Here is a 20862-nt window from a genome sequence, read left to right as displayed (position 1 = left end):
AAAAGTTTGCAGTGTGATGTAACTGAAATTATACATTGAAAAATTGATTATCTGTTGAGCCTTTCATCTGTTAGATGAAAGAAGTGAAACTATCACTGTATTCTAACAGATGAAAGGCTCAACAGACAATCAATTTTTCAATGTATAATTTCAGTTACATCACACTGCAAACTTTTGCTATAAATTCTGTGTTACGATCGAGCCCTCCACAATCACCTGATGAAGGAGCGTCGCTCCGAAAGCTAGTGTGCTTCCAATTAAACCTGTTGGACTATAACCTGGTGTTGTATGATTTTTAACTTTGTATTAATCTGGCTTAATATATCTCAACAATTTTTCTGTCAATTATTTGTTGCGCCCATCCTTTAACCACAACATTTTAAATTTAGTTTCGGTTCTGAAGGGTGGGCGTGAAAATACTGGTGTACTGCACTGAAGCAGAAGACTTGAGATTTGATTCTAGTTCTGTTGCAGAATTCACACAGTTGGCCATCCAGCCCAACTGATCTACATTAGTAGTAATCTGCCACATGCATCTCCTTCCATCCCCATCGCTCTGATCTGTTTACTGGATTCCCCTTAATATAGCATTAGTTATAAAAGTTAAGATTTTCCATGTTAAAAATAAAATAAATAACAAAAGAAGTTGCAACCTGTCCATAATTCTACTTGTTCCAGTGCTCCCATTCCACCCGCTTTGATTTTAGTCTTTGAAAACAAGGAGCACCCTCCCCTCAGGTGTTGAACTGATCTCAGACAGAGAGTGCTGGTGGGACTGCAACAATTGGTTGGAAGGTTACCAGAGTAGGAACTGCAAAATTAAGAGTTCCTGAACGTTAGGTTATCAGGCCCTGCAGCTGCACACCTGCCTATAATCGGAGAAAACAACATTTTCAAAAGAAAAATGGGGCTGATAAAAGAGTGGAAGTCACGGAAGCATGAGTGGAAAAGGTAGCTTTTAAAAAAAAAAGGTCTCGAGGACTTTCATCTTTTTTATTTACAGAGACAAAAGAAAGTCACTCTTGTAACTGTTGCAACTTACAGAACTAAATTAACATTTAAACCTAAAACACCACATTTCTAAGGCAGATAGCATGCGCTTTTAAACACATTTAACCGACCTCCCTTGCTGAATTTACTGCATGCACCCAAATGTCAATACAAGCGGTTCTCTCGTTTCTCAACGATGCTTTGAAATTGGTGGACAGAACTTAACCCAGATTAAAAAGCAGAGAAAGCAGCAAGATCACTTGCTCAGTATGTGATCTTCGTTTTCTTTCGTTCGTATTACAATATAGAACACAAACATCATTCTTACCACTAACACAGGATGTCAGTATATATTTGTCAGTTATGAATATCATTTCAAATGAAAAAGTGCTCACAAATGATCTTATAGTACATGTTTATATTTATGTAAAATAAATACTATCACAAGAATGAATAGCACTATATCACCCAATTTAGAGTAGTAGTTTTCAACTTCAAGGTTTACTCTGCTTTTATTGACACACGAGGCAACGTACATGCTTATTTCGGTTTCTATTGTTCTTTTCTATTTACCCCAGCGTCAGAGGGGACCTGACAACCTGGACAATAAGACAAATAAGACGTTAACAATATTGCTGTTCAGGTTGAGTGTGTTTGGAAAGAATAAGGAAAAATTGTCACTTTAAATAAATGAGAGCAGACGTAATGTGAATATATTAATTCGAGTATTGATTTTACTGTACAATTCTTATTGGGTTTATATGAACAGCAGTACTCAATGGGATTTTGCCATCATAGCTAAGTGTCATGAAAACATGAATACGTAAAAAATAATTCTATTTACCTATTGTGAATTCATTACCAATACTTTAATCTCACCTCAAGTAATTTTTTTGAATTAATGTAATTAAAATGTGTATCATGCAGATATTAAATGAATCAATTTTGATTAGTACCAAGCACAAAAATATTTACAATTTTCTACCTGTGTGTAGCTAACTTAAAAAAACTGCAGTATTTTCATACCAAATGCAAACAAGAAATTCTATAGTGAAATTATTTGTTTGAGAAGATATGTTCCCCAGGTCTTGTACTATACATATTCCCTTACATTCTATGGAATGTAATCTTAACTAAAGAAAATGCAATAGAATTTCTAATTCCTCACCATATTTTAGATTCCAAAAGAAATTCACACAATCCAATACTTTAATTGTACATTATCTTCTATCCAAGATGGAGGACGGGAAAAAACCTGTGGCTGGAAGAGTTGCTTCTTTTTGAGGTATTTTAGGTGTTGGAGGTGATTTCCTCAAATTCCAGGAGCGGCAATTACTATTTTATATGCTGTTGCATTGTTTTGGAACTTTGGAGGAAGAAAAATCAAAACAACAGCAGTTTTAAAAGTGAGAAGGACAGAAAAAAAGGCAGTAAATGGTCAGTGAAGGAGACAGAGAATGAAGCCTACGCTAGTAACTGACACAGCAATGATCTGTGCATTTACTACCTTTGCTGTTTGAATTCATGTATCTCTGGACATCAGAGTGCATTTAGGAAAACTTAAGAGCGAAATTTACAACTGATCTTGGAGGAACCTGTATGGGAGAACTCACAGCACAGGAACAGATATGTGCATAGCATTTAATGTGTAACTTTGCTGCAAGTGCACGTTTTTTAGAACAAAAAGGCAGTGCTATTTTCTGGGTCTGTAGATCGTGAAGGAGCAAAGATGGCCTTTAGCAGAGTGATGTGCTCTTCTTGTAGGAAGTGGGAGTTTAGGGAGAGTTTAAATGATATTGAGGATTATGTCTGCAGAAATACTTTGGTCGCATAGATTGAATGGATCTGTTGGAGCGACAGTTAGAGGCAATGAGGAATTTACAACAGCCAGAAGGTGTGATGGATGGCAGTTACAAGAATGGAGAAAAGACGCAGAGCCAGTCACATAGATGAGTTAACTCCAGGAAAGGAAGGAGAGTTAGGCAGATAGTGCAAGAGGCTTCTGCGGCTATCCCCATTTCAAACAAGTACACTGTTTTGGAAAACGTAGGGGATACTGGACTCTCAGGGGAATGTAGCACGGACAGTCAAGTTTCTGGTATTGAGACTTGCTCTAAGGTAATGTACGGTGTGTCGGGTTCCAAGTGATCAATAGGGGATAGAGGACTCTATAGTGAGGGGCACAGACAGATGTTTCTGCAGCCAGTGAAAAATCAGAATGGCGTGCTGCCTCCCTAGTGCCAGGATCCAGGATGTCTCAGAGAGAATGCAGAATGTTTGCAAAGGGGAGAGGGATGAATAGGAGATCATTGATTTCAATGCATCCAACAACATAGGAACGGAAAAGGATGAAGGCAGAATATAGAAAGTTAGACAAGAATTTGAAAAAAAAAGGAGAGGTCCTTAAGGGTATTAATACCTAGCAAGTTTTGAGAAGAATTGTAGCTCACGTTGAGGTTCTGGATGTAGGTTTGCTCGCTGAGCTGGAAGGTTCGTTTTCACCTTCCAGCTCAGCGAGCAAACCTACATCCAGTATTAATACCTGGATTACTCCCAGTGCTATGAATTGGTGAGAGTAGGAATAGGAGGACAGCGCAAATGAATGAACGAGTGGCTGAGGAGCTGGCGTAAGGGAGAAGGGGTCAGATTTTTGGGTCATTGGAATCTCTTCTGGGATAGAAGTGACCTGTACAAGAAGAATGGATTGCACCGGAATCGGAAGGAGACGAGTATACTGGGAGGGTGATTTGCTAGAGCTGTTCAGGAGGATTTAAACTAGTAAGGCGGATAGTGAGGAAAGAGATCAATCTGAGACTGATACAATTGGGAAAAGGAGTGAATCAGTCAGTCAGGGCAGTCAGTCAGGGTAAGCAGGGACAAAGCAGAGAACAAGGTAGGGCTGAAATTAAACTACATTTACTTAAATGCAAGAGGCCTAACAGGAAAGGCAGATGAACTCAGGGCATGGTTCGGAACATGAGACTGGGATATGATAATAATTACAAAAACATGGCTCAGGGATGGAACAGGACTGGCAGCTTAATATTCCAAGATACATATGCTATAGGAAGGATAGAAAGGGAAGCAAGAGAGGAAGGGGAGTGGGGAATGGCATTTTTGATCAGGGATAACTTTACAGCTGTACTGAGGGAGGATATTACTGGAAATACATCCAGGGAGGCAAGTTATTTGGGTGGAACGGAGAAATAAGAAAGGGATGATCACTTTATTGGGATTGTATTATAGACCCCCTAATAGTCAGAGGGAAATTGAGAAACAAATTTGTAAAGGAGACCTCAGCTATCTGTAAGAATAATAGTGTGGTTTTGGTAGGGGATTTTAACGTTCCAAACATAGACTGGAACTGCCATAATGCTAAGGGTTTAGATGGAGAGGAATTTGTTAAGTGCTTACAAGAAAACATTCTAATTCAGTATGTGATGCATCTACTAGAGAAGGTCCAAAACTTGACCTACTCTTGGGAAATCAGACAGGGCAGGTGACTGAGGTGTCAGTGGGGAAGCACTTTGGGGCCAATGACCATAATTCTATTCGTTTTAAAATAATGATAGAAAAGGATAGACCAGATCTAGAAGTTGAAGTTCTAAATTAGAGCAAGGTTAATTTTGACAGTTTAGGCAAGAACTTTCAAAAGCTGATTGAGGCAGATATTCTCTGGTAAAGGGACAGACGGAAAATGGGAAGCCTTCAGAAATGAGGTAACGAGAGTCTAGAGACATTATAATTCCTGTTAGGGTGAAAGGAAAGGCTGGTAGGTGTAGGAAATGCTGGATGAATAAAGAAATTGAGGGTTTGGTTAAGAAAAGAAAGCAAGCATATGTCAGGTATAGACAGGAGAGATCAGGAAAATCCTTATAAGAGTATAAAGGCAGTAGGTGTATACTTAAGAGGGAAATCAGGAGGGCAAAAAGGGGACGTGATAGCTTTGGCAAATAGGGTTAAAGAGAATCCAGAAGGATTTTATAAATACATTAAGGACTAAAGGGTAATTGGGGAGGGGGGGGGTGGGGGGGGAGAAGAGAAGAAAAGCGAGGAGGAATAGGGCCCCTCAAAGATCAGCAAGGCAGCCTTTGTGTGGAGTCGCAGGAGATGGGGGAGATACTAAACAAGTATTTTGCATCAGTGTTTACTGTGAAGAAGGACATGGAAAATATAGAATGTTGGGAAATGGATGGTGACATCTTGAAAAATGTCCATATTACTGAGGAGGAAGTGCTGGTTGTCTTGAAATGCATAAAAGTGGATAAATCTCCAGGACCTGATCAGGTGTACCCTAGAACTCTGCACAAACCTAGGGAAGTGATTGCTGGCCCCTTGCTGAATCATTTGTATCATCGATAGTTACAGGTGAGCTGCCAGAACACTGGAGGTTGGCTAACGTAGTGCCACTGATTAAGAAGTGTGGCAAGGACAAGCCAGGGAACTATAGACCAGTGAGCCTGATGTCGGTGGTGGGCAAGTTGTTGGAGGGAATCCTGAGGAACAGGATGTACATGTATTTGGAAAGGCAAGCACTGATTAGGGATAGTCAACATGGCTTTGTGTGTGGGAAATCATATGTCTCACAAACTTGATTGAGTTTTTTGAAGAAGTAACAAAGAGGATTGATGAGGGCAGAGCGGTGGACGTGCTCCATATGGACTTCAATAAAGCATTCGATAAGGTTTCCCACAGGAGACTGGTTAGCAAGGTTAGATCTCATGGAATACAGGAAGAACTAACCACTTGGATACAGAACTGGCTCAAAGGTAAAAGAGAGACGGTGTTGGTGGAGGGTTACTTTTCAGACTGGAGGCCTGTGATCAGTGGAGTGCCACAAGGATCGGTGCTGGTCCTCTACTTTTTGTCATTTACAGAAATGATTTGGGTGTGAACATAGGAGGTACAGTTAGTAAGTTTGCAGATGAAGTGGAAAGCGAAGAAGATTACCTCAGATTACAACGGGATCTTGATCAGATGGGCCAATGGGCTGAGGAGTGGCAGATGGAATTTAATTTAGATAAATGCGAGGTGCTGCATTTTGGAAAAGCAAATTCGAGCAGGATATATATGCTTAATAGTAAGTTCCTAGGGAGTGTTGTTGAATAAAGTAACCTTAGAGTGCAGGCTTGTATTTCCTTGAAAGTAGAATTGCAGGTAAATAGGATAGTGAAGAAGGCCTTTAGTATGCTTTCCTTTATTGGTCAGAGTATTGAGTATCGGAGTTGAGAAGTCATGTTGCGGTTGTACAGGTCATTGGTTAGGACACTATTAGAATACTGCGTGCAATTCTGGTCTCCTTCCTACTGGAAAGATGTTGTGAAACTTGAAAGGGTTCAGAAAAGATTTACAAGGATGTTGCCACAGTTGGATGAATTGAGCTATAGGGAAAGGTTGAATAGGCTAGGGTAGTTTTTCCTGGAGCATTGGAGGCTGAGCAATGATCTTACAGAGGTTTATAAAATCATGAAGGGCAAGGATAGGATAAATAGACAAGGTCTTTTCCCTAGGGTGGGAGAGTCTAGAAGTAGAGAGAATAGGTTTAGAGTGAGAGGAAAGGGACCTAAGGGGCAACTTTTTCACACGGAAGGTGGTGTGTCTATGGAATTAGCTGCCAGAGGAAGTGGTAGAGGCTGGTATAACTGCAGCATTTAAAAGGCATCTGGATTAGTACGTGAATAAGGAGGGTTTAGAGGGATATGGGCCAAGTGCTGGCAAATGGGACTAGATTAGGTTCGGATATTGGGTCAGCATGGACGAGTTAGACCGAAGGGTTTGTTTCTGCACTGTACATCTCGGTGACTCTCTGACTCTAATATATTATTCATATTGGTGTAAGATCCTATTAATGGTTGCTGACATTTTTTATCTAGCAATTTTTGTACTGGAAAATAATGCTTTTTTTTTAAAAATAGTGTTTGAAAACATTAAAGATAAACAGACAGCAAGATCATTACTGCATCAAGTAAAAACGTAACACTTAAGCTTTCAGTTGTACAAAATACCAGCAACTATTTAGTAATCTGACAGAAAATAAATTATATATATAGAACCACCTGACTTGTGATAGTTTAAAGTTTCTGTCTTTGCACATAATTCAATTCATATCCTAGTTTAGCATACATTACAGGTATTCAAACATTATGAACATGCATACAAGACAAAGCAATACCTTTCAAATCAGAAATATCCCATCAGATCTTAGGATTATTAAAACCAGTACACTACATACGTGCAATAGTCATAAGGAGACTTAAAATGTTAATATTTTGCATAATTTACCAAGTCTATGGTGGAAACTAGCTATTTTAAAAATCCAACAAGTTGCAGTCTCTGGTGGAATACCATGGATATGGTTATTTTGCATTTTTACAAACATTTCTTTCCATCTTCATAACTTATCACTGAAAGGCAAAATTTAAGAAAATAAAAATCACAAATTGAATGTCAAAACACTAAACAATTTCTATTTTCTAAATTATTCTGGTGCAATTGAGTCAAATATCATTCTCATCAATTTGAATTTAATTAAAATTCAAGAAACGTTTCAGATTTCTATTTTGGGAATTTCTATATTGAGCAGCTGCAATTTTCCACATTAGATTGCAAGTGTCAGCAATCACTTCAAGATTAGATGCACAGTCAGGGTTCCTCTACTTATGCCAACTTCAGACCATTACCTCTAACTACATGCATCAGTGATTTTCTTTCATCTACAACATCATTGTCTAGCATTTGAGTGAGAGATTGCTAATTTAATGCTACAACGCCATGTGTAAATTAAGGAGTGTTTAAATAATTTAGAATTTGTATGGTATTTTCTCACATGTGGTTCTATAACTATTATATCTGTGCTCCTGCCAGTCTCAGTTTTTGTGCTGGACAGATGATTTTGTTCATTGTAGTGAGTGCATGAAAGTTCATCAGAAAGTAGAATGTGGAGCACAATGTGCAAGTAGTAAATTGCCTTCAAAAATAATGGAATTGCACCTACAGTTGGATGAATAAAAGGGAGATAGTATAGGTCAGGATGGAATTACTTTGGTTGTAAGGAATTATGATAATAAAGATGGAAAGAGGAAGAAACAGTGAAGCAGATGATAAATTAATGGCAATGGCAGCAGAACCAGCCGACAGCTGAAAATATGCAGGATTTCAACTAAGGACCAAGAAGCCATTCCAAAAACGTTATTATTGCTCAACAGTGTAATAAACAGAACATTACCCAAATCAGGAAAAGATTTGGTGCTTTTCACCTTCTCAGGACATCCCACAGTGCTTTACAGCTGAAGAAGAAAATTGTGAGCTGTGTGGTTTCAAGGTGATGTTTTTAAACTTTAAATATGATGAAAATACCAGACTACAGGAAATAATGTATTACTAAAGAGGAAGAATTTACGTCCGAAGATTTCAATATTTCATAATGCTACTCATGGTGAACCAAAGTACATCCTGTTTTCTAACTAGTTTTATCAATTTGTAATGAGCAAAGTGCTGCGGAATGTGCAAGCTATACACAAAAAATTTCATGTACATTATTAATGGACCTCTGTGGAATTGCACATCAGGAGCTAAACCAAATGAAGTCTTGTGCTCAAGTAGAGTTAAAAATGAGGAAGTAAGGGCATGCACCCATTACAAAGTCATAATGTTATTTTTCTTTTCTGTACCTATGTTCGCAGTTAAAATAGAAACTGCTTATGTAAACTTGTCATGTTGCAATGACATCCTCCTATTAATGGCAGAAAGGTAACACCTCCACTGAGAATGTAATTACAGGCTAACAAATTTAGATAAGATAGTTTGCACCAACATGGGGAAACAAATTAAAAATGGAAAGAAAAAGCTGACTAAAAGTATGCAAAGACAACATTTTTAATTTATTAGTATATACACAGATAACATTTCTCAAGAATTGTATGATTGGGCTCAATGTGGCAGCAGTCTTCCTAATAGGGTAGTTAAAAAAAAAGTTCCGAGATCAAGGTTAAAGTATTAAATTGTAAGTCAAAAATGGCAACTGAAAAGTCATCAATGGTCAATAAATGTTAAGTTTTACTGCAATACAAATTCTCACAGTTTTTAAAAAAATGTGGTAAAAGAACATGACCATGCATGCACATGTGTCAAAAAAGGACACTGGATTCACTGCAGGTGATACCACCTGTCAGAAGACTGAAACAGTACAAAAGAAAAATACCATGGGATTGTTTAGTTTTGACCAACTTGAATAGTACATTGATTTCTATCAAACAGATTTTAATTTTATACAGATTGGTAGACCAATTGACTCACAACTCAAAACTTATACCCCTATATCTGGCATAAAGAGAAACTGCGTGATACTGATATAACAATGTATTCTTTTGCAGAGTTATTTTGCACAGAACGTTACACATGCTGTGCTCCACAGATCAACTATCTTGGTTGAAAAATACAATGTTGTTAACCTCCACAACTTAGATCACAGCTAGTATTCGGATTTATTTACATAATTTTAATTAAACAGAAGCAAAGTATTTACAGTAAGTTAGAAGTACAGGGCTGAATTTGCCTGATAACTTAAATGGTACTAGACATATCACCCACATGAGCAAACACAATCAAGCGCATTTTTATTCTTTTCCATGTACAAATGTAAATTTCTAGCTATATAGCAATAAAGGATGGAAACCTGAGACAGTAATTCCTCGCCTATCCTGACATGAGGTCAAACACCATGTCCTACCAGATACTTGTGACAATAAGTTAATCTAGCAAATACTAAAGCTGAAATGTAGCTATTAGTTAACCTCTATTTGACTTAAGAATTACATTAAAAAAAAAGTAATTTTCCTTGTTGTGTTCAAGTTATTTGTCAAACCTTACCTATCCAGCTGGCTGATGATCTCCTGCACCCTTCCAACTAGTTTTTCATATTCTATGGGACTGCTCCCAATGATATTATGGAGTTTAGCCATGTATGTATCAAGTGTTCCTTCTGTTGGTGTTTCTCCAGTACCTAGTAACAAAAAGGAGGACCAGACTGGGTGAAAATAGTAACAAACAGATTTGGATAGATATCACAAAGATGCACCGATGTCATAGAAGAGAACATTGCCAGTTACATCTTTTTGAAAGTTTCATGTTTAGTAGTAGCAAACATCAGAAATGAAATTACATCAAATCTGCAACATTAGTCTAGAATTTCCAATAAAATAGCCATTGCAGCAGAGTCAGTCATGCAGCATGGAAACAGGCCCTTTAGTCCAATTCATCTACATGGACCAGATATCCCAATCCGACCTGGTGCCATTTGGCCCAGTTCCTCTAAACCCTCGCTATTGATGCGTCAGTTAAGACACATTGTTGTCATTCTATCCACCTCCACCCACTTCTCTGGCAGCTTGTTCATACACACACTACCCTCTGCTTGAAAATGTTCCCCCTTAGGTCCCTTTTAAATCTTTCTCCTCACCATAAGAATATGGTTTCTGCACCCTCAACATTCTTTTGGAAAAAAGTCTCAGCCTTTCTTAACTCAAATCTTCCATACCCAGTTTCATCCTGAACCCTGTCTCCAAGTGTGATAACATTCTTCCTATAACTGGACAACCAGAACTGGACATACTATTCCAGAAGAGGCTTCACCAATGTTTTGGACAGCTTCAACATAACATCCCAAATTCTATACTCAAAGGATTGAGCAATGAAGGCAAGCATGCCAAACATGTTTTTAAACACACTGTCTATATGCAACACAAAATTTTAAAGAATTATGTATCTGCAGCAATAGGTCCCCCTGTTTTTACAACACTACCCAAGGCCCTACCATTAATTGTATAAGCCCTACCCTTGTTTCTTATACCAAAATGCAATACCCTACATTTATCCAGATTGAACTCCATCTGCCATTTTTCAGTCCATTGACTCATTTGATCAAGATCCCTTTGTAATCTTAGAAAACCTTCTTCAGTGTCTACTATGCCACCAACTTTGGTGTCATCCACAAACTTACAAAACATGCCTTCCATATTCTCATCCAAATCATTTATACAAATGACAAAAGACAACCCAGAATAGATCCCTGCTGGTCACAGGCCTCCAGTCCGAAAAGGAACCCTCCACTATTACTCTCTCTCTCTCCCGGTCTCCTGCAGTTAAGCCAATGATGTATCCAATTGGCAAGCTCACCTTGAATCCCACATGACCTAACTTTACTAACCAGTCTACCATGCAGAATCTTGTCAAAGGCTTTACTAAAGTCCAAATAAACACAGTGTCTACTGCTCTGCCATCAACCACCTTTTTGGTAATTTCCTCAAAAAAAAACTCAATCAAGTTTGAGAAACATGATTGTCCTTGCACAAATTTTCATGCTGACTATCCCTAATCATTTTTTTGTCTAACTGTCCATAAATTCTAATCTTTTATAATCACCTCCAACAATTTACCCACAACCGAAGTCAGACTTACAGATCTATAGTTTCCTGGTTTCTCTCCCTATAACCTTTGCCACTTTCCAGTCACCAGGCACCTCACCCTTCACTGTAGATGATGCAAACATTTCTTCATTGGGTCTCAATTTCCTCCCTATTTCCCACAACGTTCTGGGAACATTAGATCAGGTCCCAGAGATTTTGTTACCTTTATATTATCTCAGACCTCCTGAACCTCCTCTTCTGTAATGTGAACTGATTTAAAAACATTGAAGCCTCTCTCTCTCTCTCTGCATTTCTCTAGACTCCATTTCCTTCTCCACAGTAAAGATATTCATTTAGTATCTCTCCCATCTCCTGGGGTTCAACACAAAGATGATCTCCTTGATCTTTAAGAGTCCTTACACTCTCTCTAGTTACTCTTGATCTGAAATGTATTTGTAGAATCTCATGGGATTATCCTTAACCTTTTCTAACACAGCTATCTCACATCCCCTCTATGCCTTCCTGATTTCTCTCTTTAGAATTCCCCTACAATCTTTATATCAATTAAGAGACTCAATTGAACCAAGTTGTCTATATCTAAAATACGATTTTCTTTTATTTTTGACAAGAACCTCAATATTTTTATTCAGCCATTATTCCTACATCTCATGCTTTAATAACAGGAACACAATGCCTCTGAACTCTTCATCACACTCTTGATCGCCTCCCACTTCTCAGGCATCGTTTTACCTGCGAACGGTCTACTCCAATCAACTTTTGAAAGTCTTTATCTCATGGCATTAAAATTTGGTCCAATTAAGAACTTTAACTTTTATGGAAGGCTTATCCTCTTCCATAATCCTTTTGAAATGAATAGAATTATAAATCGCTAAACCCAAAGCGTTCCCCCACCTTTACTTCAGTCACCTGCCTTCCCTTGTTGACCAAAAGAAGGTCTAGCTTTGCTCCTTCTCTATTAGGAGCATCCACACATTGAAAAAGAAAGTTTTCTTGAACTCATTTGACAAATTCTTCACCATCCAAACCTTGAACACTATGGTAGCCCTAGTCAATGTTTGGAAAATTAAAATCCTCCATTATTACAATCTTATTATGCTTACATATATCGGAGATCTCCCTACATTTGTTTCTCCATTTATCTCTTACTATTGGGGGGCCTGTAGTGCAATCCCATCAAAGTGATGTTTCCCTTTCTTATTTGTACACATTAATTTCTACACATCTATTTTCATTGGACGTTTTTCACTGGAGCTTAGGACATTGAGAGATGACCTCATAGAAGTTCATAAAATAATGAGATATAGATAGGGAAAAGACAACTACTATCAATTCTAAGATGGGGAATTTCAAGACGAGGGGACATATTTTTAAGCTGAGAGATTTTAAAAAAAGACATAAGAGGCAAATGTTTTTGCACAGCGGTGCTTTGTGTGTGGAAATGAACTTCCCGAGGAAGTGGTGGATGCAGGTACAATTTAAAAGACATTTGGATAGATACATGAATAGGAGGGGTTCGGAGGGTCATGGGCCAGCAGCAGGCAGGTATTTGTTACTGTGGTGTGGTCATGAGTGAAGTCTGGCATCTGAACCCACATCCTACTGTAGTGTATTGCTTAAATGGTGCTCCTTTAGTCTGGAAGTGGTTTTTCAGTTAGTCATTTAAGTAGAAACCTTGAATTTTTAAAGGGTACATTAGACAGTGTACATTTTAAAGGGTCCATTTTATTACTTTTTTTTGACCATTGAACAAAAATACCACCGGCATTAATATTCTAATACTCAGGTTAAATTGGATATTGAACTCCGTTGTGATAAACTGCTTAAATTAAAGTGAAATGTCTGCTGTGTAAACAATATTAGAGCACAATCAAAGAAAGCCTTTTGCTTCTACATTGTAGATGGACAATGTAACATGTTGTGTCACACAATATTTAGCTCTGTTATTTAAATAGCTTAATCACTTCCTTAATGACTGGTCTTGTGTGTACAAAGTATACTTTAGTGGAAAGCAATATTTCAAGGTAACTGCCTACTTTCCACATTTATAAAGCTGCTAAGGCATAACTTTTGAAAATAAAGCCACTTTTTTTTGGGACTTTGGTGTTACTTTCTATTGTGTGTATGATCAGTACTGGTAAAATTAGGGAAATAGTTGACATTAGACAGCTTTACAATCACATGAGAAGATACGTTTCATCTGTCAACCCGGATGCATTTGGTCATGCTTCAGAGCATGAAACAGCATGGAGAGTGGGGAACCTGCCAAGTCAAAGCTGCAGTGGAACGGAGAGTGGCCTTAGACAGAGAAACAGCATTGAGAGAGGTGGACCCAGTGTTATAAGTGAAGGGAAGAGAGCTGCTGGGGAGGAGCTCAGCTTAGTGTGAAATAAACAGTGACATCATAGGAAAACCTTAAATTCATTGTTGCTTGCTCAAGGAAGTCTGACTCAGAATTGATGAACTAAAGTCTGAACTTTGGACACTGAGACATTAGTAACTACCTTTAATTCAGTCTGTGGTCAGAGACAGGAGGGTGTGACTATGAGTGAGGCAGGTGGATGGATCCAGCAGGTAGTTTTGCAGGAGCCTCAGCTCTTGTCCTTATCCAGCAGGTTCACAATCATACCATTGTGTGAATGAGAGCGGGGTCTATAGGCAGGATGGGCAAACTGACTGTAGCACAGTCGTACAGGGCACCATCAAGTGGGACAAAAAAAAAAGAGAAATGCAGTGGTAAACTTGGATAGTAAGGTTAGGGGCACAGACTCTGTTCTCTGTGGAAAGGCCTAAAAGGCTCTGTTGTCTACCCGGTGACATGTTTCAGGATGTCTTATTTGGGCTGCAAAGGAACATGGAATGGGAGGGGAAGATCCAGTTATTGTGGTCCACATAGGTACCAACAGTATAGGTAGAACAAGGAAACAGGTTTGATTGAGTGAATATGAGGAGGTAGGGGCTAAACTAAAAGCAGAACCAAAAAAAGTGGTAACTGCCAGATTGCCACCTCAGCCACAAGATAATTGGCACAGGGGCAATAAGAATAAAGATTTAAATGTGGGGCTGAAAGATTGGTGTGGGAGAAATGGGTTTGAATTCATGGGTATTGGGACCAGTACTGGGAACAAGATAGGCTGCCTAATCTTGTGGGGACTATAGTCCTGGTAAATCACAAAGGCTGCAGATGGGGCTTGAATTTAAATAACAGAAGTGGTGGTTCAGTTGCATGGAATATCAGTAAATCAAAGTTCAAGGAGAAGGTAGGAGTACAGGTGAGCGATGAGGCTGACTGTTACCAGAAAATAAAAGGAATGATATAGGCACTAGAGATCAAAAAGTAGAATCAATCCAGATAGAAGAAAAAAATAGCAAGGGAAATATGCAATCCATTGTTTCTCAGTGGGACATAGTATAAACTAGGAAATATTGGGAACTTGCAAGAAAGGCATGGCAATAATTGTTGACCCTTATCGATATACATATACAGAGGAACCTCGATTATCCGAATGAGATGGGCTGGCACTATTTCGTTCAGATAACTGAATATTCAGTTAATTGATTCAATGCCTCTGCCCTGGGCTCAGAGTTTTAAAGTTTCCTTTTTCCTCACTCACTCTGCCTGACTTGCTCTCTTTCAGTTTCTGGGTTTGTTTCTGAGCATACTCACTTGTGTATAAGGGACCTGCAGCATTGCTGAAGCCTCCCACAACCTATACCCCCTCCAGAGTAAGAGCTGAGATGAGATCAACCATGAACATATTGAATTACACAGCAGACTCAAGGGGCTCAATTGCCTACACCTGTTCCTAGTTGTTAGGTTCTTATGAGCATCATGAATTCTCTAACTCCTCCAATAGCAGCCACTTCATTTTCTGGGAAAGGCAAAGGAAAGCATTTAAATTTTAAAAATAAATTAACAGTCCAGGGGCAATTTAAGAAAGCTAAAAATCTACAAAACCTTTTCCTCACAAATGACCAGCAGGCAATCAAAAGAATTCTGGGAGACTATTGAGCATGAAGCATATCTGCTCATATGCGAGCCACATTTTTGTACACTGTCGGCCAAAGCCAGGGCCTGCTCACTTTTAAATGTTTGTAACAAATTTGCACTCGTGGTGTATGATCCAGTTCGAGATTCTATGGCCAACTTAGAAAAATCTTGCATCTGACCCAGTTCCATTTCAATCAACCTCTTTGCAACGCTCTGTATTCTTCCCTACCCGATTTATTACAAATTATCGGTCGATCGTCAAAGTCTCCTTTTATTATTTCAAAGATATCAATAAAGGTCTACTTCTATCTGGTGCAAAAGAAAATGCATTGCAGTAATTTATCTAACCCATGACCTAATTTGCAATCGCACAGGACTTTTGTCTTATTTAATAGCCACTTGTCTCTGTGACTTGGTGTTTACTGGCATTTTGGTGTTTCTACTTATCTGCTTAAATGTATTTTTTTCATATTTCACTTCAGAAATCATTGCACCCACCATTCAGATTTATTGTCATCAACAATGGCCCAGATTTTCTGACAAGATATGAAAACCTTATTTCAATCCTGTTTGGACAAAAAGGCACATTCCTTGAGATGAGTTCTCCCTGAAAATTTTCTGGTCAGTAGTATTCTCACCTAAAATCAGCACAAACAATTTCAAGTGGTCACAATAACAGAAGCATGGAGCATGCCTCCATTAGTAACCACTCCTCCTTTTTCAGTTTAAGTGCTGTACTCAGATCAGAGTTGTATAACACTGAAACAGACCATTTTGTTCAACTCATCTGTGCCGATCAGCCGTCTTAAATTAATCGGAGGACCAACACCTCGGTAACTATTCAACTGAACCCTGACTCACCACCCATAATTGACCCAACACCCCACCAGATGTGACTTCACCCTGGGCAGGCTCACCGCTGAAGCTCCCCCGATCTTCCTCAACTTGGCACCCTTACCCTTCTCTCACCAACCCGACAGCCAAACTCCAAATTCACCTTAAATACTTAGTTTCTCTGAACAGCTTTCAAAATAGTAAATGGATCTTTAAGTCACCTGATTGTGTCATTCGTGTAAATGATTAGGATGTGCACATTGGAGGAATTGTTAGTAAATTTGCAGATGACATCAAAATTGGTGGTGTAGTGAAAAGTGAAGAAGATTATCTAAGAGTACAACAGGATCTTGAATTTTTTGTGGGGAGGAGTTGCAGAAGTTTAATTTAGATAAATGTGAGATGCTACATTTTGGAAGGGCAAGTCTTTTACAGTTAAATGGTAGGACCCTTGGGAGAATTGCCGGACCACGACCTAGGGACACAGGTGCAGAGTTCCTTGAAAGTGGAGTTGCAGGCAGATAAGATAGTGAAAAAGGGTGTTTGGTATGCTTGCCTATTGATCAGAATATTGAGTATAGGAATTGGGATGTCATGATGTGATTATGTAGGACATTAGTGAGGTCTTCTGTAGGAAGGTCACCCTTCTTGTAGAATCATAGATTCATACAGCATAGAAACAGACCCTTCGGTCCAATCAATCCGTGCTGAACAATACATTACTTTCTCTATCTAACCAATGTTAGATTTCCAAGTGAAGGGAGATGGGTGATCCATTTTCAGACCTCAGTCAGTTGAGTTTTGACTGTTCCAAAGGTGTACAGACTCCATTTAGTCACCACTCTCCCTCAAGATTCTCTTTTTTCCTTAAAGATAATTACCTCAAGGAGCACATTTGGAACAGTCAAAACCCAACTGACTGAGATCCGAAAATGAATCATCCATCTCCCTTCTCCTGGGAGTATAATAGTGTTTCAACAGGGAAAGTAATATCTGCAAAAGAATGTAATGACCAGAACTCATCACAGGTGAGTACAATGCAATGGTTGAATGGCTATGGGAGTCATGTCAGAAAAATAATTACAACAAGGAAATTACAATACATATGTACACCATGAGCTATGCCAGTTGTTCAAAATGGCCTGGAAATTATATCTGCACAATTTTGTGGATGATTCAATTACTACTTTCTTTAAACTATTTTCTATTCTCACCTGGAATGGGAATTGAAGCAAAGCTGGTGGTAAGGGCCTGGCGTACTGCCTGGAGCTGATGTTGCAAGGTCAGTGTTTGCCTCTCTTCCAATGCCAACTCCTGCTCGAGTTTCTCTTTGGCATTATTCATAGTCTCTATGTGTTTTTGTAAGATAACATTCTGCTCTTCAAATTCCACATTTGACTTCCTTAATTTTCGTAATTCTGATTCACGAGCTTGAAAAGAGAAAAGAAAAGCTCAATTTGAGTATTTGTTTAAAAAAAAAGATGACAAGTTCATAGTAGTCAGAATTTCCTCAATTTGAAAGGTGTATTAACTGTTTATTCTACTTTCTAAAAGGAGAAAGTACTGTGGCAACACAAACAAACACTCAAATTAATTAGTGTGATCAGTCCCTTGACAGAGGTGGACATTCTTTCTTTGAGATTGTGTTGAGATTTTACTGTTCAAAAAATCCTGAAGCATACAAAAGTCAAAAGCATCGAACATGCATTCAACTAAAAATGGATCAATCATAAAGATATCAATGTTTGGAAACTATCATGCACAGGGGATGTCTGATCAGTCCAAAAATCACACTAATGGCAACAAAATAGATAACCTATGCTGCTCTGAAAGGGATCTATAAGCACAGAAACATAACTAGGAAAAAAAAACATGCTACAGATAGGTAACTCATCTTCTCAATCACCAACATAAAGATATCAACTGCATTCAGTACCTTGCATGAACATTTTACCACGTGGGAATTTATAGCTTACTTCCTGCAGCTGATCCAGTGACAAGCTGAGGGGATTGGTGAAATGAGATATTAATTACTGAAATAATTTAAATACTTTGATATTAAACTTTCTTCCCCATGAAAGTAAGCCAACATTGTACAGCTCCTTCAGATGTAATTTCACTCGTTAATGCTTTGTATCAAAGTAATTAAAATTTTAAGCCTAAAATAGGAGTCATTAAAGCATGAATAATCAAAGTCAATGCCAAATAACAGCATTATGCAAGTTACAAGGTATATTATCTGAGATTACATATTTTAATTGCTACATTTATTTTGGTTCTCAAAAACTGTTTGGTTTCCTTGATTTGTTTAGTTTTGTTTTAACTAAACTGTTTGAACATATTATGACATGTCCAGAGCAAGGGGAATTTTAACTCTGGCTTTCTGGCCCAGAGGAAGGGGCACTACTATTATGCAACAAGACTGCTCCTTCACCCCCGCAACTTTTTTTGTGCCCAACTTAAGAAAGGAACTGACTTGTGTTTAAGTCATTAGGTAGCACAATTAATTAGTCTTCATTGTATTAATTAGCATGGCAAGTGGATATAATCATGATTCCCAATTGACAGAGAACACAATCCTTTCCTCATCCATTACATACAAATTGAGACAACGTCCATTTATATTCTGATTTTACAATCTTGGGAATGATCAATGTTTCTATAACTATTTAATGTCTAATAATAACTTCAACTATTTTATTTTGAATAATGCTTAAATCATAGTTAGATTGAGTCTCAATTTCCTTATTAACTATATTAGCCCAAACACTTATCATTGTTGCCAAGTTCTGTCAGTTGCCCTTTCTAGCAAGTAAGAATAGAAACTGATGATGGTTACCTCATTATCTAAAGAGACAGGGCATCTAGATCAGACACCAGACCAGAGATCACCATGGTCTGAAAGTCTTGACACTGTACTACACATCACATCTATCCACTGAACAAAACTGCCAATCAGCAGGAAAACTCGAATAGAATCAGAATACCTTTGGTCTGGTCAAGGAATTCCTCTGTAAAAATGGGGGTGTCAAACATGGAAATTCTGTCTGGTGAATCATCAGCTGCCTGAATTACAAAAGATAGACAAATGAAACACTAACCAGCCTCACTTAGACAAGGATAGTGCAGAAGCAAATAATTCATCTAGATTCTAATTAAAAGGTCATTTATTCATTCATGGTCATAAATTCATAGTCAATTAATGAATAAAGGTCAGAGGAGCATAGTCAGGGAAAAAGAGGCAGAAAGCATGGCTGAATAAAAGATATAAAACAAAAGCAGGAGGAAAAGATAGCTTCAAAGTGGCGGAGTCTAAAAAACTGGGGCCCAACCAGGATTACTAATGAAGTTACTCATTCACAACTTCTTGAAGAAAGCATTTCAGATTATGGAATCAACAACACAATCTCTAAAATTTGCAGACAATATCAATTGGAGAAAAGATGGTCAGTGCTGAAGGAAAGCATAACAAATCACAAGATGAAATTAATAAATGTATAAAATAAGTATATAATCGACAAATGTATTACAATAGTGGAAACTTGAAGGCATCACATTTTATTAAGAAAAATAAGTTACACATTACTTAGAAAAGAGAAACCTAAAAGAAGATTAAAAAGGGAAAAAAAATCTGGAAGTAAACATTACACTAATCACTCAAAGATTAACAAGGCCAAAAACAGAAGCAAAACCACTGGTAGGGTTGATTGCTCGAGGGAAATAATTTAAAAGTAGGCAAGTTATGCTAAATTTATATTATTCTTGGTTAGACCACACTTGAAGGGCTCCATACAGTTTTCTGATCAGAACAGCACAAAATGGATGTAGAAGTGAAGAGAATACAGAAAATATTTACTATGATATCAGAATTGCGAGTTGAAGCTATAAAGAAAGGATGCAGAGATAGCATCTCCATTCTCTTAAAAAGAGAGGCCAAGGGGATGAATTAACAGCAATGTGAAATTATGAAAGTTTTTGAAACAGGAGACAGAGATGAAAAGGTTTTCCACTCATAGATAGACCAAAGCTAAGAGCAGTGCATTCATTCAACATAAAGTGGAGTATTAACAGTGACCTGCCAAGCTAATACTTCATTAAATATGAAAATATGTAGTTCTAAATTGACAAATTATTCACATCATGGAACAAGATTTTCCTTAGAATGAATAGAGTAATGCATTGTCCAAATAGTTTGGCGATATACAATGCAGTTGTTTAAAAAAAAAATCACATGATCACACACCTTGGGGACGGGACCATTAACTCCTGGCCACAGCTCTTCTAAAATGAAATAGCAAAACTGTTAGTTATCTTTCAATTTAAAACTTCCATTTGCATTACATAACAGCTTTAAAATAGAACATCTCAGGAGAGAAATCAAACAAAGTCAGATGATTATTAGGGAAGCTGACTAAAAGCTTGGTCAAAAATACAGTGCATTAAAAGGAAAAATAGTAGATAGGGGTTACAACTGCAAAATAACACTGAGAATTTTACAATTGAGATACGCTAGATTAGGACCTAAAGCAGGTCAGCAAGTACAACGGGTAAGTAACATTTGTGGAACAGAAAAACCATCCCAAACAAGAATGAATCTAATCACATGTCTTTGATATTCCATGACAA

At 38.0% G+C, this 20862-nt stretch overlaps 1 protein-coding gene across 4 annotated transcripts in view; it reads right to left on the bottom strand.

Moving 5' to 3' along the window:
* Positions 1 to 979: 979 nt before the first annotated feature.
* Positions 980 to 20862, bottom strand: part of hmg20b (high mobility group 20B) — a 44561-nt gene continuing 24678 nt past the window's right edge. For 2 of the 4 annotated variants that reach the window (XM_043721132.1, XM_043721129.1), the window contains exons 6-11: positions 20480 to 20517; positions 19224 to 19302; positions 17451 to 17666; positions 9859 to 9991; positions 7273 to 7394; positions 980 to 2356 (exon numbers count right to left, since the gene is read on the bottom strand). In XM_043721132.1, the coding sequence (XP_043577067.1) occupies positions 7382 to 7394; positions 9859 to 9991; positions 17451 to 17666; positions 19224 to 19302; positions 20480 to 20517 (479 nt within the window). In that variant the 3' untranslated portion in view covers positions 980 to 2356; positions 7273 to 7381. The remainder of the gene's footprint in view (positions 2357 to 7272; positions 7395 to 9858; positions 9992 to 17450; positions 17667 to 19223; positions 19303 to 20479; positions 20518 to 20862) is intronic. The other 2 variants (XM_043721130.1, XM_043721131.1) reach the window with 2 other exon arrangements.

Source organism: Chiloscyllium plagiosum, chromosome 31, assembly GCF_004010195.1.
Source record: "Chiloscyllium plagiosum isolate BGI_BamShark_2017 chromosome 31, ASM401019v2, whole genome shotgun sequence".
Classification (NCBI taxonomy): domain Eukaryota; kingdom Metazoa; phylum Chordata; class Chondrichthyes; order Orectolobiformes; family Hemiscylliidae; genus Chiloscyllium; species Chiloscyllium plagiosum.
Note: the sequence above shows the minus strand (reverse complement) of the source record. Positions and strands in the feature narration are given on the sequence as shown.